We start from the raw sequence: 25,000 nt of genomic DNA on the forward strand, positions 1-25,000 counted from the left end.
TGCATGTGTGTGTGTGTGTGTGTGTGTGTGTGTGTGTGTGTGTGTGTGTGTGTGTGTGTGGGTGGGTGTCTAAGATTTCATCAACCAAACTTTTAGTGTTTTATAATAAACAAAATCCATGGGGTAGTAAAATGTGGCGAAGCGTCCACAGTACCGTCGACAAACGCGTTTACGATCTCTTAACTTGGCGCTATGTTGAAAGCAACGGATTCTTTGTACTTTAGTTTTACAAACAAAGTACATTTAAAAGATCTATGTCTATTCTTCTTCTTCTTCTGCGTTCATGGACGGAAACTCCCAGGTAAACTCGTGTCTTTGCGGATTTTTACGTGTACTACGTATGACCGTTTTTACCCCGCCATTTAGGTAGCCATACGCCGCTTTCAAGTCGGAGGAATATCTATTCTGATCGTTTCAATGGATTAATTGCAAAAAGTATTGCAACTAACAACGCGTTCGTTGCCAGCAGCGGCTGCTCGGCTTCTGCAGGGGAGACGCTGCAAGTCGGGATCGCACATTACAGATTGCTTATATCACGAGTGAAGCGGTCCAGTTTTGTCTGCGCCCAGTGGTTGCCCGCGTCAAAAGCAAATCGTGACTGTCTACTTTAGATGGTCTTTTATCGTGTCACCAGTTATTGTCCCAAAAAGTTTTAGAAGTCTATGAGGACATACCAAAATATACCCCCCACCCCCTCGTCTCCACGGTGTATATGCCCACACGTGCGCTACAGCATGCGCGCGGAAGATGTAGCTTTTGACGGGACGGATAAGATGCAGCTCGTTTCATGTCACGCGCAGGATCTCAGTTTCGTTGCGCTCTGCTCCACAACCAAGGAACTGCAAACAGATCATTTATGAGATAAGGAAATATTTGTAAAGTCTTTTTTTCATAGAAATTAGCACTTGAGTATGACAAGACGAAGCTGTAAATGTGTATACCAAAACCGACAGAACAGAGCTGATAACTGTGAAGCAGCCCGCGCAATACAACTTGGCTCTTCGGAGGTGACGTAGCGTAGAGCTGCGCTTCACATATATAACTCGTAAATAGCTACCTCTTTCCCTTTCCCTGGGTCTATCGACAGGGGCCACAATTGCGCAGCTTACTGGTACAGTCCAGACTGGAACGTATCCCAATGTGAATTTGACCTTCGGCTTCGGCGACCCGAGCACCGCAGCTCTGGTCAACCTGACGGACGCAGTTCACATCGGCAATCAAATGTGGAGAAGTGATGTCATACTCATTGGCGAGCTTGAGGCCGATAAGCCTAATGTGAGTGAATTCTGCAGCTGCCTGTATCTGTACAAATCTATATGTAGTGTGTAGTGTGTAGTGCCTGTCAAATGGTTGTGTGATGTGTCTAGTGTGTTGGCGAAGTGTTTTGTGCTTGTCACCTCTCGCTTTCAGCCCTCACCGCTGGCTAGCACCGTCCTTTTCAGGACAACGCGAAAAGAGAGCAGCTTGCGTCAGTCTCTCCTGCCAGTACATAACCTCTCCACAGCAAGCCCTTTGTAGTGCCTCCATCGTGGCGACAGGCGTGAACTGGGTACCGAAAGGCCCCAGGCTGAACTACAAGGACTCGGAGGAGGTTGGCCCCTAGACGTGTGGCATGCAGGCCCACCGGCGCGTGGATACACCCTGGTGCCCAAGAACCAACCCGTAACTATGGGTTAAATAGCCGGGCAGGACAGGCTCGTCAACCCTGGAAGGCAGCTGTCCTAGGAGAAGATCACTCCAAAATTAAAACGAGGGCAGAGGAGGCTCACTATCCCTGCAAGGAAACTCCTCTAGGAGAAGGACCACTCCAAATTTAAACCCACGTGTAGTGTGTAGTGTTTGTGTGTGTGTGTGTGTTTGTGTGTGTAGTGTGTGTGTGTGTGTGTGTGTGTGTGTGTGTGTGTTCTTATTTTAGCATGTGTCTAAATAGAGAGAAGGTCTTATCCCATGTAAAAGTCTAGCCAAATTTAAGACGTAGAGCCAAAACGATTGTTACGTGACTCTTGACAAACGGCATCATTCGGATGGCCCTTTCTATCTCTGATTTAAGCCACCACATATATCAACTTAAAAACTTTCCTTTTATACTTCTTATATTGCTTTTAGCTCAGTTTTGCTTCCACATTTTTTGTTTATTTTGACAATTCTTACATTATTTGTTTTGTTACTGTTTTCTTGTTGCTCCGTATAATAATAATAATAATAATAATGGAAACTTATAGAGCGCTTACCTAAAAGCTCCAAGCGCTTTACAATGACATTATTATACACATGTACAAAAAGCCATGTAGCACGAACAAGAACAAGGTTAGCTTTGAGGACTTTCATAATACATACATTAACTAGAGTCCAAATGACACAATTTAACACACAATTTATATGTTCACCGGGGACTGCCCACGAATCAAAATAATGATGCGATAGCTCTCTTTGGCCATCATGCTAACGCATGTGATGCAATACATTTACAATGTTTCTGCTGTGTCTCATTAATTATTGTGTTAAAATCAACCTTAGATGGCCTGTGTTTAAGAAAAGTTGTCATATATTGAGTGATAGGTAGTGGTAACTCACACAAGTATATTCCTTTTTTGACTCACATGCGAAGCAAAAGTGAGTCTATGTACTCACCCGAGTCGTCCGTCCGTCCGTCCGGACGTCCGTCCGTCCGGACGTCCGGAAAACTTTAACGTTGGATATTTCTTGGACATTATTCAGTCTATCAGTACCAAATTTGGCAAGATGGTGTATGATGACAAGGCCCCAAAAAACATACATAGCATCTTGACCTTGCTTCAAGGTCAAGGTCGCAGGGGCCATAAATGTTGTCTAAAAAACAGCTATTTTTCACATTTTTCCCATTTTCTCTGAAGTTTTTGAGATTGAATACCTCACCTATATATGATATATAGGGCAAAGTAAGCCCCATCTTTTGATACCAGTTTGGTTTACCTTGCTTCAAGGTCAAGGTCACAGGAGCTCTTCAAAGTTGGATTGTATACATATTTTGAAGTGACCTTGACCCTGAACTATGGAAGATAACTGTTTCAAACGTAAACATTATGTGGGGCACATGTTATGCTTTCATCATGAGACACATTTGGTCACATATGATCAAGGTCAAGGTCACTTTGACCCTTATGAAATGTGACCAAAATAAGGTAGTGAACCACTAAAAGTGACCATATCTCATGGTAGAAAGAGCCAATAAGCACCATTATACTTCCTATGTCTTGAATTAACAGCTTTGTGTTGCATGACCTTGGATGACCTTGACCTTAGGAAAAATGTGTAAAGCAGTTCTTAGTGTATGATGTCATTGCTAGGTTTAGCTGAAGGTCAAGGTCATGTAAAGGTCAAGGTCAAGCATGTGAGTCGTATGGGCTTTGCCCTTCTTGTGTGTTGTTGGTGGGGGGGCAATGCAATATGTGTCTCCGATTTAAGGAAGAACATATATGTTAACTTCATATAATCCCACTTGTTACCTCTGATATAACTTTGGACTCAGTTTTGCTTCCCAATTTTTGTTGTATTTTGGCAATCCTTGACCTTGAGTTATAATTTTGTTTTTGTTTTTCTGTTGCTCCGTACACTAAAAGGCATGCAGCACAAAAAAGAACAAGGTTAGCTTTGAAGAACTTCATGATTCGCAAACTAGGGTCCAAAAGACAACATTTCAACAAAATATGTGTATGTCTACCGGGGGATGCACACGAGCCCCCCAAAATAATGCGCTAGCTCTCCTTAGACAACGGGCTAATGGCTCAGGTTGCACCAGATCGGTCAATTTTCCTTGTTTTGATCCAAATTCGTATTCTTAAATTAACATTTTTGAAGGTGTATAAGGGGCTGTTTCTTGGCTCAGATTGCACCATTTTCCTCCATTTCCCCTGTTTTTATCAAATAATGTTGAGGGGGGGAGGGGGGCATGCCCCGCCCCCCCCCCCCCCCCCCCCCCTAGAAGGTTAGGGCGTCCTCAACTCAACGCTTTGATCTGTCCCTAAACAAATGTGGAAACCCTCCCTTAAAAATTATGTCCAATGTTGTTTTTACATTTAGTCAAGTTTTGACTAAATGTTTTAACATAGAGGGGGAATCGAGACGAGGGTCGTGGTGTATATGTGTGTGTGTGTGTGTGTGTGTGTGTGTCTGTCTGTCTGTGCGTGTGTGAGTAGAGCGATTCAGACTAAACTACTGGACCGATCTTTATGAAATTTTACATGAGAGTTCCTGGGAATTATATCCCCGGATATTTTTTTCATTTTTTCGATAAATGTCTTTGATGACGTCATATCCGGCTTTTTGTAAAAGTTGAGGCGGCACTGTCACACCCTCATTTTTCAATCAAATTGATTGAAATTTTGGCCAAGCAATCTTCGACGAAGGCCGGACTTCGGTATTGCATGTTAGCTTGGTGGCTTAAAAATTAATTAATGACTTTGGTCATTAAAAATCTGAAAATTGTAAAAAAAATATTTTTTTTATGAAACGATCCAAATTTACGTTCATCTTATTCTTCATCCTTTTCTGATTCCAAAATCATATAAGTATGTTATATTTGGATTAAAAACAATCTCTGAAAATTAAAAATATAAAAATTATGATCAAAATTAAATTTTCGAAATCAATTTAAAAACACTTTCATCTTATTCCTTGTCGGTTCCTGATTCCAAAAACATATAGATATGATATGTTTGGATTAAAAACACGCTCAGAAAGTTAAAACGAAGAGAGGTACAGAAAAGCGTGCTATCCTTCTCAGCGCAACTACTACCCCGCTCTTCTTGTCAATTTCACTGCCTTTGCCGCAAGCGACTGTGGACTCAGAGACGATGCTACGAGTATACGGTCTTGCTGAAAAATTGCAGTGCGTTCAGTTTCATTCTGTGAGTTCGACAGCTTGACTAAATGTTGTATTTTCGTCTTACGCGACTTGTTAAATTAATGTTGTTGATCAGTTTGTATAAATGATGCGTGTGTTGGTGTATGTGGCTGGATTGAAATGTTTCTTAACCGCAATGTCATCACAAATTCCCAACCTTGGGCAATTAAAGATTCTGGATTCTGTATTCTGTATTCTGATCCGCCCCTGTTTGTCTTGGGCACATTTTGGGAGCAAACATGATAATTATATCCATATATTTTTGGATTCAGGGAATGATGCGGAGTACGATCATATTTTAATCTCTTAATGACATTTCAGTATCTAATTTCCATAAACCTACTTTCTTTAATTTTGAGCTCATTATAGACAGTAAGTTAATTTTTTGAAATCAGTAACGGATAAAGACCTCAATGCAATCATTTTGGAATGACTTATTGAATTTTATTTTTATTAGAACTTTGAGAATTTGAATGACCAAACTCGATCGCATATTCTGGACTGTCGAAGATTACTAGGCCATCAGTTTTAGTCAATTTGAGTGAAAAATGAGGTCGTGACAGTGCCGTCTCAACTTTTGCAAAAAGCAGGATATGACGTCATCAGTGACAGTTATCACAAAAAGAACAAGAAGTCCGAGAATATCATCTGCATGAATTCTCATGTACAGTTTCATGAAGATGGGTCCGCTAGTTTTCTTAGAATCGCTCTACACACACACGCACACACAGACATACACAGACACACAAACTCACACACATACCCACAGACACGCAGACACAGACACAGACACACAGACACAGATACACACACACACACACACACACACACACACATGCACGTACGAACGCACATAAATACACACGCACATAAATACATACACACACACACACACACACACACACACACACACACACACACACACACACACACACACACACACACACACACACACACACCAATGTTGACTAAATGTAAATAGTACAGTGCATGACATTGCGATGTACGTGTGATTAACTAGGTTCATAAGAAGAATTCAACTTGAAGAAATGTAAAGGTTACTAAAGTCTGATGAAGAGTATGTACTCATTTCAGGGAGGTTCTGAGACAAAACTCTCCTTTTTGGTCTTGGATTCCAACGGCAACAAAAATGTAAGTTTGAGAGAGAGAGAGAGAGAGAGAGAGAGAGAGAGAGAGAGAGAGAAAGAGAGTGAGAGAGAGTGAGAGAGAGAGACAGACACAGAGAGAGAGAGAGAGAGAGAGAGAGAGAGAGAGAGAGAGAGAGAGAGAGAGAGAGAGAGAGAAATGGCACGTACATTTATGTCTGCCGTTAAGTTCTTATTTTCCTTCCATTATCAATTTTATTTGTATGTTTTTTTGACAGAACTTTATTTGCGTGTTGCTCCTCGGCGACGTCAACGACAATGCACCGACTTTCCTCGGACTGCCTTACGACATTGGGGTGACGGAGGTGATGTACCGAGACAAACAAAACGGACAACACACTGCTTGTTGTTTTGTTTACATACCCACACTAGAAACATCAGTTTATTTTTTTATTTTTTATTTTATTTTTTAGATATATTTGATACCCCGTACTCAGGTTTTGATTGTTATCTTGAACATTTGCAGATTAAATCCTTTTTATATTTAGTCAAGTTTTGACTAAATATTTTAACATCGAGGGGGAATCGAAACGAGGGTCGTGGTGTATGTGCGTGTGTGTGTGCGTGTGTGTGTGTGTGCGTGTGTGTGTGTGTCTGTGTGTCTGTGTGTGTGTGTAGAGCGATTCAGACTAAACTACTGGACCGATCTTTATGAAATTTGACATGAGAGTTCCTGGGTATGAAATCCCCGAATGTTTTTTTCATTTTTTTGATAAATGTCTTTGATGACGTCATATCCGGCTTTTCGTGAAAGTTGAGGCGGCACTGTCACGCCCTCATTTTTCAACCAAATTGGTTGAAATTTTGGTCAAGTAATCTTCGACGAAGCCCGGACTTCGGTATTGCATTTCAGCTTGGTGGCTTAAAAATTAATTAATGACTTTGGTCATTAAAAATCTGAAAATTGTAAAAAAAAATAAAAATTTATAAAACGCTCCAAATTTACGTTTATCTTATTCTCCATCATTTGCTGATTCCAAAAACATATAAATATGTTATATTCGGATTAAAACAAGCTCTGAAAATTAAATATATAAAAATTATGATCAAAATTAAATTGTCCAAATCAATTTAAAAACACTTTCATCTTATTCCTTGTCGGTTCCTGATTCCAAAAACATATAGATATGATATGTTTGGATTAAAAACACGCTCAGAAAGTTAAAACAAAGAGAGGTACAGAAAAGCGTGCTATCCTTCTTAGCGCAACTACTACCCCGCTCTTCTTGTCAATTTCACTGCCTTTGCCATGAGCGGTGGACTGACGATGCTACGAGTATACGGTCTTGCTGAAAAATGGCATTGCGTTCAGTTTCATTCTGTGAGTTCGACAGCTACTTGACTAAATATTGTATTTTCGCCTTACGCGACTTGTTCATTTGTTATTTCTGGCCTCAGCACTCCTGAAACTTACGGGAAAATCCAGTTAAGACAAGAGGCGAAGCCTTCAAGGCTCACGTAAGAAATCGACAAACAGTAACACAAACACAATCACTCCGTCACACATACACACACACACACACACACACACACACACACACACACACACACACACACACACACAGTAAGCATAGGTGACACGGTGCAAGAGTGCGAGACACTAGATCTAGATCTGTCTGTCTGTAGCCTACTTACGGGGACACGACTGCCAGATGGCCAGATCGACACTGCGCTTTCGACAGCGCTTCCTCGCGCAGACACTGGAAACACGCTGTGCAGATTAACCTGCAGGAAATCTCCTTTGGTATCTTCTTTATCTATTTTTCTGGAGCTACGAAACCGAACAATGTGAAATCGTCTTCTCCGAATCGGCGAACTGCAGCTCGGTGATAACTGTATCTATACCACAATCCTTCACTCGATCTGACCTAACCTTGACCCCTGACCTGGTCTACATACCACACACGACACAAACCAGTCACCTGTTTTTACCCCCCCCCCCAAAAAAAAAAAAAAAAAAAAACCACCACCCGTTTTCTTTGGATACACATTTTAACTACATACGTGCCGAGGAAATGTTGATCATTGCTTCAATATTTTGAAGCTGTTGCTTGGATGATAACCAGGTAAAATTAGTATTTTGGTGTTTAGTCAAATGTTAAAGTTTCTATCACACACATACACACACACACATACACATGCACAGACAGACAAAGTTTAGCATCGCATAGGCTACACTTACGTGAGCCAAAAACTACTTTTCTCAGGGGTAGGCGCCAGCCTTAAGGGCAGGAGCAACCTTCAAATACACCGTTTTTCTCTTCCAAGTCATTTGACCACAACATTCATAAAACGGAACTGTTTGTGTTAAAATTTGGTGTGCATTTGCTTCAATGTACGTAGAATGATAGTATAATTATGGTCCCCTCCCCTCCAAATTGCTCTTAGATTGACTTTAAAAAAAAAATTAAATGAAAAATAAGCAAAGCGTTTAATCGAAACATGTTAGTTCACGGATGACAAGATAATTTCAACACTATTCATCAGAATGATTTGAACTTTTGCAGAATTATTTTAGACATTCTGATAGATGTTTTGCTCCAGACGATTTTCTCTAGGAAAAACAGTTAGAGATACAAATGTTCACTATGTGGGTACTGGTAAAACATTAATGAAAACTGGAAAATGTGTATCTCTTTAACTGTTTATCCTAGAGAAAATCGTCTGGAGCAAAACGTCTATCAGAATGTCTTAAACAATTCTGCACAAGTTTAAATCATTTCGATGAATTGTTTTGAAATTATCATGTCATCCGTGAACCAACTTGTGTTGATTCATCGCTTGGCTTATTTTTCATTTAATAATGTTTACTAAGTCAATCTAAAAGCACATTTTGTTTTTGATCATATACTATTAATCCTTTTCCAAAATATGGTGACATTTCATTCACGCATTACGTGTCAACAAGCTCTGAAACAACATGGGGGTCGAAAACAAAATTTGCAAGTTCCGAACAGTTCAGTAATGGGTGTGTCCGCCGCGTTTCGCGATGCCTTCTGCAGTCCTGTTCCGCATCGAGTTTACCAGCTTCCTGCAGAAGGCCTGAGGAATGGCCTGCCATTCGATTTGCAGGAACTGAAGCAGTTGCTGCAGGTTCCTTGGGGGTGGGTGGTTGTTCCTCACTCGCCTGTCCAGCTCATCCCACAGGTGCTCGATGGCCCTCACCCTGACTACTCCACACACGAGCCCGACCGTCATCTTCTTCTTCTTTTCGATCGCCGATCACACTTGGAGTCCAGATCTTGAGATATAATTAGTGGTCCTCTGCAGCGCAGCCACTGGCCCGTACAGCTTGTTGTGCAGGGACTCCGGCATTGGCCAGATTTCCTCTCTCAGCACCTGGTGGTTCCTGCAGTCTCGTAGGATGTGGGCCGTGTCCTGCTCTGCTTCCCCACAAGAACACATGGGGGAGGGCACAACATGCAGCTTCTTGTGGAGATGCTGGTTAAGTCTGTTGTGTCCCGTTCTCAGGCGGAAGATGGCCACCTGCTGTGGTCTGGATAGCAGGTGGTAGCTGTCCTGTGGCTGGGGCGTCCTGTGCAGAGACTTAATGATGGTCTTCATCTCTGTCAGGCTCACAGGGTTGTTCTCTTGTTCATCTTCTGCACCCAGCTTTGCCATCCTGTCCGCCTCTTCGTTTCCTTGTACACCACAGTGGGAGGGGATCCATCCGACCGTCATGATGGTGCAGATTAAAGCGGGACTCATCGCTGAACAGCACATCGGCCCATTGCTGGCGTGTCCACCTGGCATGGTTGTGACAGAACGCCAAACGAGCCTGCCGATGAGCTGGACGACGTGATCGCAGGCCAACTTCGTGCAGGCGTTTGCGGATGGTTTTCGTGCTGACGTTGGTGTTTGTTGCCACCCTCAGCTGGCCCCTGATGATGTTTGCAGTGGTGCCTCGCTGCTGCAGAGCTTGTCTTCTGATGAAGCGATCTTCACGCTGTGTTGTCTTCTTAGGCCGTCCTGACCTGGGCCTCTCCAGAACGCTGTTGGTGGCCTGGAATTTCTGATGCAGCCTGACCACGACAGAATGGGACACTCCAAGTCGTCTGCCCACTTCTCGCTTGCTTACGCCGTCTTGCAGCCATGCGATGGCCCGGGCTTTGTTGAAGGTGGTCACCTTTCGTCTGGGAGGCATAGTGAGAAGATGGTGGCTAGCGGAAAATAGCGGGGCTATAAAGCTTACTGGTGACAACAGTTCACTCTCAACACATCCTCCCTGCAAGTGCATAACGAATTTTTCATCTTTCCCGCCCAGGCTTGCCCACGCGCAAGCGTTAAAATGGTCCACTTTTTGCAGTTTGGCAGTTTCTGTCTCGTGCCCTAGCCAGGCCTCCGTGGATCCCGAGCAAGTTTCCTGCTAACACAGCATTGCTCACCCACTGGTGTGTACGGTCTGACAGCCATTTGGTTTTATAAACTTAGGAACAAGGAGTTTGGCACAGATGAAGTCAGCTGTTTTTTTCAAGGGCGGTCCCTAACTTTTTCCGTTCAGTATAATTATATTGAAGCAAAAGCACACCAAATTTTAACACAAACAGTTCTGTTTCATGAATGCTGTGGCCAAATGACTTGAAGAGAAAAACGGTGTATTTGAAGGTAGCTCCTGCCTTTAAAGGCTCGATCCTTCTCATGTATACCATGTATTCGACTCTCAGATCTGGCCGGGCTCTATATATTTGCCATATATATTCGAAATCTGGACAGAAAGCTGTCAGGATTTTGATTTTTTGTATGTGTCCACGTGAAGGGATGGCCTTACCCTTTTGTAAAAGCCTGGTCAAACCGGAGATAGTTCTGTAGCCGAACGGGAATGACTGTGCTGTTGAACGTTTGAATGTATCGTCTGTTGGTCTTTTTACCCGCACAGAACACCACCGTGGGCACACTCCTGTTCTCATTGACTGCTACAGATCCAGACACTGGTATGCCGTTTACAATTTCTGCAAAGGTAAGTCTTTCATCAAAGACACATGTATGGTAACTTTCCAGAAGTATGTCTGAATTACCTCCCTTCGTCAACAACGCACCATGCAAGTTATGTTTCTTGAAAGCAACACTATCGGCCATGTAGTTGTGTCCCTTGAACATAACAATAACTGTTACATACTGAGTGAATCGAATTTCAATGTCAATAGTGTATTGATCTTGGCTAGACCCACTAACGTACCTACACTGTTTTAAAATTTCACTGCTGATGAATGAGTGAAAGGGAGCATTTTTCTTCAGACGTTTAGAGTCAATTTAACATGGAACGAACACAGCAATTACTCACAGGGTATATACTGTGTGTGTGTGTGTGTGTATGTGTGTGTGTGTGTGTGTGTGTGTGTGTGTGTGTGTGTGTGTGTGTGTGTGTGTGTGTGTGTGTGTGTGTGTGTGCGTGCGATCATGCAGTTCTTTGATTCCGAGGTGGACGCAGTTTTCAACACCTTGTCCAGAACGTTCGGAAGTGAAGCGGTTATGAACATCACCCTGGCACAGCCCTTGGACTACGAAACGCGAACATCCTACTCCTTTGAACTAATAGCTGCTGTGAGTTGGACTGTGTGTGTGTGTGTGAGTGCGTGCGTGCATGCGTGCGTGTGTGTGTGTGTGTGTATGCGCGCGTGCGTGGTTGCGTGTGTGTCAGTGTGTGTTTGTGTGGTGTACACGAGGTGTCTTTACCAAGAGTGGAGTTTGAAGATTCAAATACGTGATCTACATACACAAAAACAAGGGCAGACAGATAGACGGACATAAATGCATACATACTTACATACATACATACAAACATACATACATACATACATACATACATACATACATACATACATACACATACATACATACATATATACATACATACATACATACGTACGTACGTACGCACGCACGTACGCACGCACGCACGCACGCACGCACACACACACACACATACACACATACATACATACAAACATACATACATACATACATACATACATACATACATACATACATACACATACATACATACGTGCACATACATGCACGCATGTACGCACGCTCACATACACATAAGTATATATCAGAGAATTGTATTCACAGGTAAAACAATGTTACAGGCAACACAACCAGCGAATATGGCTTATCAAGACAGAAAGTTACATGCACACACCACTTTCAGAAGCACACGACTAGCGTGGACCGCAATAGACCAATCGACCACACACACACAGACACACACGCATACACACAAACACACACACACAACACACACACACACAAACACAAACACACACACATACACACACACACACACACACACACACACATACAAGAACGCAGACACCCCACACCACACACGTAATAGTCACCTCATTACAGGTTTTTTCCCACAAAATAGTTTTGGACAACGCACACAGCCACTCTCTCACTCCCTCAAATAACAGTCGACCATCCTAAAAAATTAAAAAAAAAAAAAGTCGTTTCACAATGCATTGCAGGACCAGGGAGGACTGAACAACACAGCGCTGGTAAAGGTTGACGTAATCGACGTCCAGGACACGCCCCCTATCTTCCTCTTACGCAGCTACAGAGCAGCCATCCGAGAAAATGAACCAGCGGTGAGTGGCAATATCCAGAGTTAGCCTTCTGTGAGCTTTTCGAGTCACGCTGAGCGAGTGTCAAAATGTTCGCTCTTCTTCCAGTATGTGACGTCACTTTCGCGGGGCTCCAGAGAAATTGTTGAGTAGTACACTTAAAATGAAATCACAATCACTCTCAAGTCATGGAGTTTTAATTTGTGCGTGTGAACTTGACTATTTTTTAATTTTGTTTTACAATTATTTATTTGGCTCTGTCACTCTGCAAAACTAACGCGGTGTTTGTTTTTTTTCTCTCAAGAAGAAGACACGCTCCCTCAGCAGGTCCCAGTAACGTTGTATCAAAATAATTATATTTATATAAAAAGAGAGCTGAAAGTTTTTCTTTAGGAAAGAAAGGAAAAGAGGGGGGTGTTGTCAGACACACACCTTTACGAGTATCGAATATCCTTCAAGTGTTATCTAATCAGGTTGTAGACGGAAATATTAAAGCCTGCGTGTCGCAGGTGAAATTTAGCGACACCCTCGACGCTTGGAGTAGGACTGATGCCTATCTGCACTTGGTGCTTAAAAACCTCTAAGTGTCTCTTATCGCTGGAAGTGAAAGTATAACATTCGCGCTAGAGTACATATGTACTGTGGTGAAGAAGAAAACGACTTGGCGGGGATACGGGAAAGTATTGTTCACTGGTAGTTCAGTTCTCTTTATTGACTCGAGCTGCGTCTGTTCATTATTTAAACAGTGGTTTATTTCTCATTCATTAAAACACACACACACACACACACACACACACACACACACACACACACACACACACACACACACACACACACACACACACACACACACACACACACACACACACACACACACACACACACACACACGTGGAATCTTGATTTTTTTTCTGTCCATTGAAAATCAAAATGTATTGACTCTTTGAAAAACGTTGTTCTTTGTTTGTGTTACTTAGCGACTCCTTCGCAATTATCCCCCCCGTCCCCTCCCTCGCCACTCCCCATGTCCAACGCAAATAAATCAATGTATTCAAATTCATCCCCTGATAGCCTGATATCATGTTGGTCGTTCGTCCTGTGTGAACTTCTCTCTTGCTGATTCTGTGTTTTTAGTGTGAAATATTCTACTCATCCCTATACTAGATCCATGACACCAGTCCCCGGTCTCAAGTCGCACCAAGAGTTGCATAGTTTGGAATGCTGTTATCAGAAACACCAAGAATACCGTACAAACAATATTTGATCTTAATATCATTCAAAGTTTTGACACGCAAACACTCTTGAAAATGGTGTTTTGATCATCTCAACATTTTTGTCCTGACAGGGTACCTACGTCATCAAAGTGAGTGCTGAAGACGGGGACAGGGACCCTCCCAACGATATAAGCTACTCCATCGTTAGTGGTGAGTGTGTGTGTGTGTGTGTGTGTGTGTGTGTGTGTGTGTGTGTGTGTGTGTGTGTGCGTGTGTGTGTATGTGTGTGTGTGTGTGTGTGTGTATGGAAGTGTGTGTTTGTGTGTGTGTGTGTGTGTGTGTGTGTGTGTGTTCGTGTGTGTGTCAGTGTGTGTGTGTGTCAGTGTGTGTGTGTCAGTGTGTTTGCGTTTGTGTGTGTGTGTGTGTGTGTGTGTGTGTGTGTGTGTGTGTGTGTGTATGTGTGTACATGTGCGTGCGCGCAGGTGCGAGCTTAATTAGTGCGTGCGTTTGTGATATATTAGTGCGTTTGTGATATATGATTGACGTGTGTGTCTGTGTCTGTCTGTCTGTGTCCTCATCCGTGTTTTTTGGGTTTTTTGCGAGCCGAAGTAACTTGTACCCGAATTAGAAGACAGAGAAGCCACAGCCGGGAAACAATCCTGATTGGTGTCAACAATCCATGGCAATAACCCGATTTAGCCCCGTGTGATGTTCTCCATCCCACTGAGTAAATCTCAAACGGTTGCTCTTCTTTTAGTTTGTGACGTCACTCCCACGGGGTTGATTCGGGCATACTAATTATGCCAAATTCATGACAGATTATCGGATTGCTTACGATTCAAAATCAAGAATAAAAACAATCCACAAAAAACAAGAAAGGTAATCGTACGGTACAATTAATTATAGAGAAAACAAAACATTCACTAAACCTTCCACATATCAAATACATATATAACCCCAATAAACTTCATTCACTATTAGGCCTTTTTGTCCTCTGTTCCAGGCAACCCAGATTATTTCACCATGGACAACATGACTGGTGAGATCACGTCTCAGGTAATCCTGGACAGAGACAACTTCACCCTGGTGGGCAGTGAAGGATTCTTCCAACTCGTTGTTCGGGTAAACAATTGGATTCAACATGATGTTATTCATATGCACCACAGCAACATACAGGTAGCACACCAAGTTTAAAACTGATCATAAGTACACACATAATTATGTTTCTCTAACTTTTCAAGTCGCCTTATGATTAGACTAACGCGAATTTCAAAACTTATGAAAAAGTTATTTGTAAAAAGTCAAGAAAACACAAAACAGAGAGAGAGAGAGAGAGAGAGAGAGAGAGAGAGAGAGAGAGAGAGAGAGAGAGAGAGAGAGAGAGAGAGAGAGAGAGAGAGAGAGAGTGAGAGAGAGACAGAGAGAGAGAGAGGGAGAGAGAGACTGAGAGAGAGACTGAGAGAGAGACTGAGAGAGAGAGAGAGGGGGAGAGAGAGAGAGAGAGAGAGAGAGAGAGAGAGAGAGAGAGAGAGAGAGATGGAGTCTTGAATATGAATCCTCATAGGCAATCGTCGATGGTACCAAGCCACTGCTACAAATCGAGATATGGAGAAACATGTTGTAAGCTGTAGCTTGACGAATGAATTCAAAGAATATTGAACGTTTTATTGTGTGCTTCCGAAAGCCTAAAACACAAAAGGACGTACACGCATACCGCTCTAGACGACGCAGCTTTCAGGTCATTCGTTCCAACTTGTATTAACTTTGATTTGTGTCCGTGTGAATGTTCAGGCTAGTGAGATTCCAGGCACCACTCCACAGTACGGCAACACGACGACAGACGTGACAGTGGTGGTGGTGGTTGAGGACGTCAACGACAACACGCCCACCTTCGCTAGCAGCGCCCCCTACACCGCTTACATCAGGGAGGACGTTGCTGTGGACAGCCTCATCTACTTCGCTGGGGATGGATACATCTCTGTGTCCGATGCTGACCAGGTAGGTTATAATCAGAAAGACAAACAGACAGACAACAACGCCGGTATTCATGCTTTCACGCACGCACGCATGCACGCACGCACGCACGCACGCACGCACGCACGCACGCACGCACGCACGCACACACGCACGCACACACGCACGCACGCACGCACGCACGTACGTTAAAGACAGATAGAAATAGATGAGATGATGTGGTTCCTAATTTCATGGCTTTCATTCTCAATGGTCATTCGGTACACTGAGAAATAGTTGGCGCGTCAGTGTCTGTTTAAAAAGTGTATTTCAAAACGTGTGTTTGTTTCCATTTGAAAGAAAAGTTCACGAGCTTGTATTGCGATCTTCAGTTCACAATCAAACTTGTCCATGGATCTTTTTAACGAGGCAATGTTGATATCTGTTAAAGGGACGCAACTCGCACTTTAACTTGACTGTGGAGCGTGATGGTCTCCCTTGGCCTATGCTGGAAGCCACGCCTTCGGACGTCTTTTCGGAGGCGGTCGTTCTTCTCAGAGTCTTGAACGCAGATGTCTTCAGAAATGCTGCGGACACACAGCTTACAATACAGGTAGAGATAACTTTTGTGTGTAATATTTTTTATACCCTGTATGAATTTTTTTACAACAGTGGATTATTATTATAAGTACTTACCGTGTTGCATTTTTTGACTCACATGCAAAAGTGAGTCTATGTACTCACCCGAGTCGTCCGTCCGTCCGTCCCGCCGTCCGTCCGTCCGGAAAACTTTAACGTTGGATATTTCTTGGACACTATTAAGTCTATCAACACCTGATGTGGCCTGATGGTGTATGGTTACAAGATCTCAAAAAACATGTGCGGCAACTTGACCTCACTTCAAGTTCAAGGTCACAGGGGCCGTAATTGTTGTCTTAAAAACGACCATTTTTCACATTTTCGCATTTTTTTCTAAAGTTATCGAGAATGGCAACCTTAGCTATGTATGCTATACAGGGCAATGTAAGCCCTATCTTTGGACACCAGTTTGGTTGACCTTGCTTCAAGGTCAAGGTCGCAAGGGTCCTTTAAAGTTGGATTGTATACATAGTTTGAAGTGACCTTGACCTTGAACTATGGAAGGTAACTCTTCCAAATCTACATATGTGTGAGGGAAATACATTATACTTACAAAAGTGAGTCTATATACTCACCGACATCGTCCGCCTGTCCTTCCGGGCGTCCGGGCGTCCGTCCCCCCCGTCCGTCTGTGAAACCTTTAACATTGTATATTTCTTGGACACTATTAAGTCTATCAACACCAATTGTGGCCTGATGGTGTATGGTTACAAGATCTTCAGAAACATGTTTGGCAACTTGACCTCACTTCAAGGTCAAGGTCACAGGGTCCTTCAAAGTTGAAATGTATATATTTTGAAGTGACCTTGACCTTGAACTATTGAAAATAACTCTTCCAAAACTACATATGTGTGAGGGAAATACATTAGATCTTCAGAAACATGTTTGGCAACTTGACCTCACTTCAAGGTCAAGGTCACAGGGTCCTTCAAAGTTGAAATGTATATATTTTGAAGTGACCTTTTTTTATTGTAAAATTATTCTGAAACAAAGATCAAGGTCTGTTCAGCATGTGAGTCGTGTGGGCTTTGCCCTTCTTGTTTCCCCTTATGTGAAATACTACAAAAAGTTGTCTCATTTTCATTGTAAAAATCTCAATGATGGTCCTGCGTTTAGTTTAAAATTTGAGTTTAACTTTCAATATTTTCTTTTACATATTTAAATAATGTAAGTCTTTTGTCGCTTCGGCCTTTAACATAATTGTCATCACTGTCGTCGATTTTGCTATTCTTAAAACTATAGTAGATTGTTTTAAGAAATCACTGTTGCAGCCGTTACGACTGTATGCTGTATGTCGATTGTTCCTCTTGCATTGTATTCTAAAATAAGAACATTATATTTCTTCATTAAGCCTTTACACGAGCCGGAAGGTGGCAATCAATCAATGAATCGATCAAAAACCTCCCCCTTCCCTCCTGTTTCCTCATCAATTTTATCATTGTTATCACCATCGTAATTTATCATTATCGTAGTATCAGCAGGAGTACAATGAAACCAATCCGACCGGCACGGTTGGCCTAGTGGTAAGGCGTCCGCCCCGTGATCGGGAGGTCGTGGGTTCGAACCCCGGCCGGGTCATACCTAAGACTTTAAAATTGGCAATCTAGTGGCTGCTCCGCCTGGCATTATGGGGTTAGTGCTAGGACTGGTTGGTCCGGTGTCAGAATAATGTGACTGGGTGAGACACGAAGCCTGTGCTGCGACTTCTGTCTTGTGTGTGGCGCACGTTATATGTCAAAGCAGCACCGCCCTGATATGGCCCTTCGTGGTCGGCTGGGCGTTAAGCAAACAAACAAGCAAACAAACAAACAAACAAACCAATCCGACCATGCATCCATTCACTCTTTCCTATCTTTAAAAGGATGTTGGTAAGAGTAATATTCGTCGGCAAATGTTTGGAGGCTTCATGCAGTCTTTAGTGTCACTTCCCCATTCCTGTCCTCTCCCCTTCCCCCCTCCCCGGCCCGTCAGCAGTTCAGCCGAAGTGACTACAACATTTTCGGCGTTCACAAATAAAGTTCGGTGTGTTGCCGAATGCTGACGTTAAACGACACCCTTGTTTTATCACGATTTTCGTCTTTCGTCGCCATAAGGGACGTTTAAAAAAAAAAAAAAAAAAACCCATAAATGTAAATGTAACGTTTTGTTTTGTCTCCAATAAACGTTCCAATTACCTACCATTCTTGTTTTTTGATTCTAAAAACAAAAGAACCTCAACAGCAAACTGAACCACTTCCGTGTGTTTCGATCACTCTACTCTCTCTACCGAATCCCTCCTCATAAACAACCATCTCACATTGCCCCTCCTATTTCAGCTGGTGGCGCGCGAGATGTCCACAGGTGAACGCTACTCCAGCACGGCAGAGGTGGTCATCGCCGTGGCGAAGATGGAGGAACAGCCCACGACGCCTCTCCCCATCGTCGACAACAGCACCACAGCCTCCGACGTCGTCGTCTTCATCATCGGCTTCCTCGTCATCTTCAACATCGCCGCCACCGTTTTCATCGTCTGGTTCTTGCGCAGGAGGTCCCCGGAGCCGAAGCAAGGTCTGGTGAGGAAAGGGTCCAAGTATTACGTCAATGGAGTCGAGACGACAGTCAGGTCTTCGGGCTTTCAGGACGGGTCGGCGGTGACCTTGCGTCCTGAGTCCATAATGATGGAACTGGAGGGTAAGGATCGCTGCGACGTCGTTCCTCTCAGCGCCGTGCGCAATGAGAACAAGCGTCTCTCTCAGGCGTCTTCTGCTCTGTCCTCTAAGGCGAATGGTTTCCAGAGGAATTCTTCTGGGCCGAGTTGCGACATGGGGGATGGTAGCGGTAACACTGAGCGCAAGGTCCTGGTCGCTAATGAGGTCTCGCCAGCCACCAAGTCGGTCAAACCGAAGATCGTCATCACCAAAGCGGACGTCACTTCTTCAGCGACTGGGTCACCGAACACTACCACCACCACCACGACGACGACCTCTACCGCTTCCCCGCTGCCAGACTTTTCCAAGGCTAAGAGAAACGTCTCGACCCCTCAGAACCCTTCGTTGAGCTTCGCAAACCCTCCCACCACCACCTCTGCATCCTCGAGCACTGCCTCTTTCCAACTCGCCCCAGCGGCTTTTCCCTCTGCCAACGCCGCCGCTCCCACAGCCACGACGACCACCACAACATCAGCAGCGGATGCTACAGCATCGTCGACGGTGGAACCTGTGACGAGGTTCAGTGCTAAGGGAGCCGTGTCTACAACTGTCACATCCGTCCCAGATTATGTCACTGTCTCCACTGTTTCCCGAAGCAGCAATGACGCAAGTGCGCGTGCGTCAACCAAAGCGGAAGGGGGCGAATCCATGTCAGAAATGCTGTACTGAATTTGCGAATAGAAAAGACTATTTAATAATCGCAATTTTGCAACTTTGGAGAACATTTAAAGGAATATTTTTCTCTCACTTAATTTACTTTACCTATAAAATAAGAGAAATGTTGAGGAACAGAAAGTTTTTGTGATCAAAGAATAGGATGTATCAAACGACTGCTGCACGAGTGTAAAACAAATTATGGCGGGATTCGGTTTGAACAACGTTTGCCCAAATTTGTGTCGTGGTTCTTTTCGATCTTCATCAGTAAACTTTTGTTGAAAAATTAACCTCACAGAAATCCAAAAAGAGATAGACTGATACAGTTCAAAAATTCAGAAGCAAAAAACGAGTATTGTAGGCTTAGGTTATTTGAACGTTGAATTATTGAGAAAAAAACTTCAGTTTTATTATTTCGAGGAAACAAATGTTTATATTCCTGTGTGTAAAGGTATTCAAGAATGATTCTTTTCGAATTCAGCACCAAGTTTGCATACAGATTAGGTTTAACTTTTTGTGTGCTTATTAATTGTTTTCATTGTACAGTGGAACCCCCCTTTTAAGACCCCCTAATTTAATTAAAACTTCCTCCCTTTAAAGACCCTGTTTTCTCAGACTTTTTGTTCATAACCTGTGTAAAATTATCCCCATTTTAAGACTCCCTCCTTTTTAAGACCTGATTTTCTCAGATTGTTAGAGGTCTTAAAAGGGGGGTTCCACTGTATCTTGTTCAGTATTTATTCTGCTCTTGTGTCAACGTTTAGTGTGTTTTAAGTTTTTATTTGTTACCTTCATGTAGATTGTCGCTTGATGAGCTTTAATCACTCTCACACATCAGAAATGCACACAAAAACGTGTTTGTTTTTATACTGTAAAACATTCACTTGACGCCTAAAGATTTTAACCAAGACTAAATTTACTCGGCTTTTTTCTGAAAACAGTTTTATAATTTCGAGGAAACAAATGTTTATAGTTCAGTTTGTAAAAGTAATCAAAAATAATTAGTTTCAAATTTTGACATTTTCACTGCAAATGATATGCCAGCTGAAAATTCCTGTTTCTTTTGCATGCGGTAACACGTCGTGACACTTCTGGCGTCTTTGAAGAAAACAAACCCAATCTCTTGCAAAGTTGAACGAAGAATTAAATATCAAGCCTATAATTGTGTTTGACATTGTTCTCGACTTTGAGATTGTCTAAAGTATTACATTAATGGGAAAAGATCCAACGTTTGAATGCACTTTCTGCTTTCTGTAGGGCGCAAATCTTCATGTTCAGTTCTTGTATCCTCTGTTCAAAGCATCAAAGATCTCCCTTAAAATCTTAACAGAACGAAAGCTGTCATTACAATGTGCTTGGAGAGACTCGTCGACTCGCACTGCATTGTTCTCCCTTTTGCCCTGATTTCACCCTCATTCATCTCCCCCCCCCCCCCCCTTGGTTCCGTTTGCCCGGTTTCATAGTGTTCAGAGCGTAGGCTATTGTGCGACAGAAATAGGTGTCTTCCGTCTTCTCGTGTGCTGCCTAAATTTGAAGGGGCCGGGGGGTATTTGTACGAGACACATCACACTTTCTGCGCGCTAATCTGCTAAATTCCTGAGTTAACAGCATTCTGTTGCAGTTTGTGTGGGTGTGTTTCCACACTAGACGACGAAACGGCCGCCTCCTAGAGTCGATCTGCACTAACATTTTGTTTGTTTGTTAGAAATTCAAAATGCAGTTTGAAAACATAGCCATCCATTGCAATGTATATGTATCTATATCAATTATTTGAACGAGAAACATTACACTGTCTGAGCGCTAATCTGCTAAGTTCCTGTTTTGACAGAATTCTGCTCACGTTTTTGTGGGGGTGTTTTCAGAGCAGTTGACGAAACGGTCGCTTCCTCTTCTTTATTGAGAAAGTAAATTTTGTTGGAATTTCAAAATGCAGTCAAAAACATATATATATAGTCATTTAATGCAAAGTGTCTTTATCAAGTATTTGTACGACAAACTTCACAATGGCTGAGCGCTAAGCTTCTATATTCCTGAGTTAATAGCAATCTGTTTGATTTTTGTTTGGGGGGGGGGGGGGGGGGCTTCCAAACTCCTTGACAAAACAGCAGCTTCCTAGCGTCTGTACTTGGAAATACTTTTAAAAAAACCCACAAAAAAACCATTCAAGTGCTACATTTCGGTCTTGGAGAAGCAAAACAGTTGTTAGAATTTTAAGGTTCAATTTGAAAACATATATCATTCATTGCAATGTATGTGTATCAGGTACCAGTATATATATCTACCTTCGTTTTGTGTGTTTTCATGTAGCAAGTCTTTTAGCATAATTATTAAGACAATCGTATTGCAAAAATACTTTTATCAAATAATTGTACACTCTGAAATTCAACACTTTATCAGTGTGTTTATCAAATAATTGTGTAAAAAAAAATGTCATCGCTGTTTGTTTTATGTGTAGGTCTTTAACGGCATTTATACAGAAATATATGGCCATGATGTATCTAATATAGAAAGAATTATTCAACTGAGTGCACTGTCTCACTCATTAAAAAACCCACCCAACAACATGTTTTTATCCACACGAATCATGACTGTTTTGCATTGTAAATAAGAATGACAAGTCTGTGATATATTTGCCTTATTCGTGTAGCTTTTGTTGTACTGAATAAAACTGATACTTATTCACTCTTTGTACACTTTCGAGCGTTGTGTTATTTTTTCATCTTAAAACCTTCTTAAAAATGAAGCATGACACGTATCTTCAGAATTAAGTAAACAAACTGCTGTAATAAAAAAAAAATAGTATTCCAAATTCAATGAAGCTGATACAAGAAACCACACTTTGCAGATGGAGATCTGTTAAACTTGAAGCAAAAGAGTGTAGAAAAACGACTTTTTGTCTCAGTTTGAAATTCGATTCATTTCGTAAACGGTGTTTTTCTATTTAGGGGAAAGTAAATTTGGGACACAGATTTTGAATTTCACCCAAACAGCAAGTCAAGTCAAGTCAATATTTATTTCAAAAACCCCTAGCAGCTATCACTAAAACCACTTCCTTCAGTGTTTGACTGCCGATTAACCTTTCATAATTATGTTGAGACTATTTCCCTTTCCATTCTCTCAGTGCAAAATAATCTCCGGCGGGTCACCGATTTTACGCACGCATTTAACACAGCAGTCCTTTGTCTTAATTTTTACTTCACGGTCCCTTCCTCCGGTCTTTGGAATTTGTCTCTGAGGTCGTGAGCCCTTAGACAGCAAATATGCATTCTCCCTTGCAAACATCGCCACTGGGTTCAGAAGATGGCTGCCACCATAATAATGAGGTAGTTGATTCCCATGTCGGTCGAACCTCACTCTCGTCACGAAAGTGAGTTTGAACGAGACTGTGAAAACTTGAGCGAAATATATTTCTACTCTCACGACCCTACGTGAAAGAAACGTTTCGTGGCGAAAACCCCCCATTGTATAAAGGCTCTATGCAATGGTGGAGGTAAGAGAGAGAGAGAGAGAGCACTGCAAGGTAATTAAATACGACAAAGTGTGAAATGTGAATGCTCCCATCTCTCTCTCTCTCTCTCTCTCTCTCTCTCTCTCTCTCTCTCTCTCTCTCTTTTTTTCTCTATCTCTCACACACTCTCTCTCTCTTTCTCTTTCTCTCTCTCTCTCTCTCTCTCTCTCTCTCTTTTTCTCTATCTCTATCTCTCCCACCCTCTCTCTCTCTCTCTCTCTCTCTCTCTCTCTCTCTCTCTCTCTCTCTCTCTCTCTCTCTCTCTCTCTCTCGTAAATCGTTTGCTTGTTTGTCGTTTGTTTTTATTATTTCTTTAATTGATATTTCAACATTCTTAAAACGTATTATCATTAGATTAAACCCTCCCATGGGCGAGGGCTGGATGTAAAAAAAGCCCCTGTTTGCTTATGCCATTACCCTCGTTAATAAAGAATTTGTCATTGTCTCTCTTTCTCTTTTTTCTAACATAGAAACATTTCCAGCACATAATCAACAATTTGAATAGGTACAACTACAGCACAAGTGTACTACACCAGCATACATTATTACGAAGGGACGGAAGAGCTGTCGTGGTGAAGCAATAACGGTAAGAACTATGCTCACCTGGCGATCAATTGTTAACTTAAAACAAAGGCACGATGTCTTTTATCCGCATACCTGACTGCAAAAATGTTATCACTTGTTGGCTTGAAAAAGGTGGTAGGATCATAAATCCAACGCTGACTTCACCCCAAAACGGTTTTTATATGTTGCACACTTGTAAAAAACCGTCTCCTGCGGCGCTGCGTCCGGTTTGTTTATCTCGGGGAGGGGGGGGGGGGGGGGGGGCACGCTATTGATACGAAACCTCAACTTTGATATGAGTAAAACGAGAGTTACACTTACGTAAAAACACCAGGAGATCCGTAATTATTACTTACGTCTGCTGTTGATATTGCTATCGTTATTGTTTTGTCTGCTGATGCAAGTTCTCATATTTGCGTTATCATAAGTTTTAAATCTTTAAGAATGCATTTGTGAGAGAGAGAGAGAGAGAGAGAGAGAGAGAGAGAGAGAGAGAGAGAGAGAGAGAGAGAGAGAGAGAGAGAGAGAGAGAGAGAGACTCACACAGAGACAGACAGACAGAGAGAGACATGTGGAGAAATAGGCCGACGGGTCTGACCTCCTCTGTTAAACACCAGATCAGGGAAACGCACAACATATACCACGCAAGTCAGTCCAGGAAGGCGGGGAAGGGTGAGTATCTTCAGCCGATCGGGGAAGTGAACAACATATCTTGAGGAACTACAGCAAACCGGAAGAGACAGTGTGAAATGCACACCGTCAAGGCAAAAAATAGCTGTGCTCACAAGTCAACGCACTGGTGCTTTCTTCCTTCCACATCGTTCACAAAGTTCTCCAGGCCCCCCTCTCGCACCTCTACGAATGTTTTCCCTCCTCCAAAATGCCGGAATGAGGATACAAAGCGAAGACTGTTTCCCCCAGCGAGATTGTGGACGGACGAAATGACAAACGCCTTGGACCAGCGCATAAAGCTGATTCAATGGTTGTGTGAAATGTCCACTGTTACAGGATTAAAACTGAGTTAAAAAGCGCGCACTACTCAACATTGTCTCTTCTCCTCAGGCGGACAAGTCTCGCCTTGCCGAGACCCAGGCGTCGTTCGAGAATTCGCGCGAGCCATCAGACCTTTCCTTGCCGTCTTCTGGGTTAGCCGGGACTACCGCA

At 42.6% G+C, this 25,000-nt stretch overlaps 1 protein-coding gene across 2 annotated transcripts in view; it reads left to right on the forward strand.

Moving 5' to 3' along the window:
- Positions 1-22,455, forward strand: part of LOC138958780 (cadherin-related family member 1a-like) — a 26,565-nt gene extending 4,110 nt beyond the window's left edge. For both annotated transcript variants that reach the window (XM_070330073.1, XM_070330072.1), the window contains exons 4-14: positions 1,088-1,275; positions 5,978-6,034; positions 6,267-6,353; positions 10,925-11,005; positions 11,452-11,589; positions 12,522-12,641; positions 13,963-14,041; positions 14,835-14,953; positions 15,623-15,829; positions 16,236-16,397; positions 18,739-22,455. In XM_070330073.1, the coding sequence (XP_070186174.1) occupies positions 1,088-1,275; positions 5,978-6,034; positions 6,267-6,353; positions 10,925-11,005; positions 11,452-11,589; positions 12,522-12,641; positions 13,963-14,041; positions 14,835-14,953; positions 15,623-15,829; positions 16,236-16,397; positions 18,739-19,779 (2,279 nt within the window). In that variant the 3' untranslated portion in view covers positions 19,780-22,455. The remainder of the gene's footprint in view (positions 1-1,087; positions 1,276-5,977; positions 6,035-6,266; positions 6,354-10,924; positions 11,006-11,451; positions 11,590-12,521; positions 12,642-13,962; positions 14,042-14,834; positions 14,954-15,622; positions 15,830-16,235; positions 16,398-18,738) is intronic.
- The last annotated feature ends 2,545 nt before the right edge of the window (positions 22,456-25,000 follow it).

Source organism: Littorina saxatilis, linkage group LG2 (assembly GCF_037325665.1).
Source record: "Littorina saxatilis isolate snail1 linkage group LG2, US_GU_Lsax_2.0, whole genome shotgun sequence".
In the NCBI taxonomy this organism is placed as follows: Eukaryota; Metazoa; Mollusca; class Gastropoda; order Littorinimorpha; family Littorinidae; genus Littorina; species Littorina saxatilis.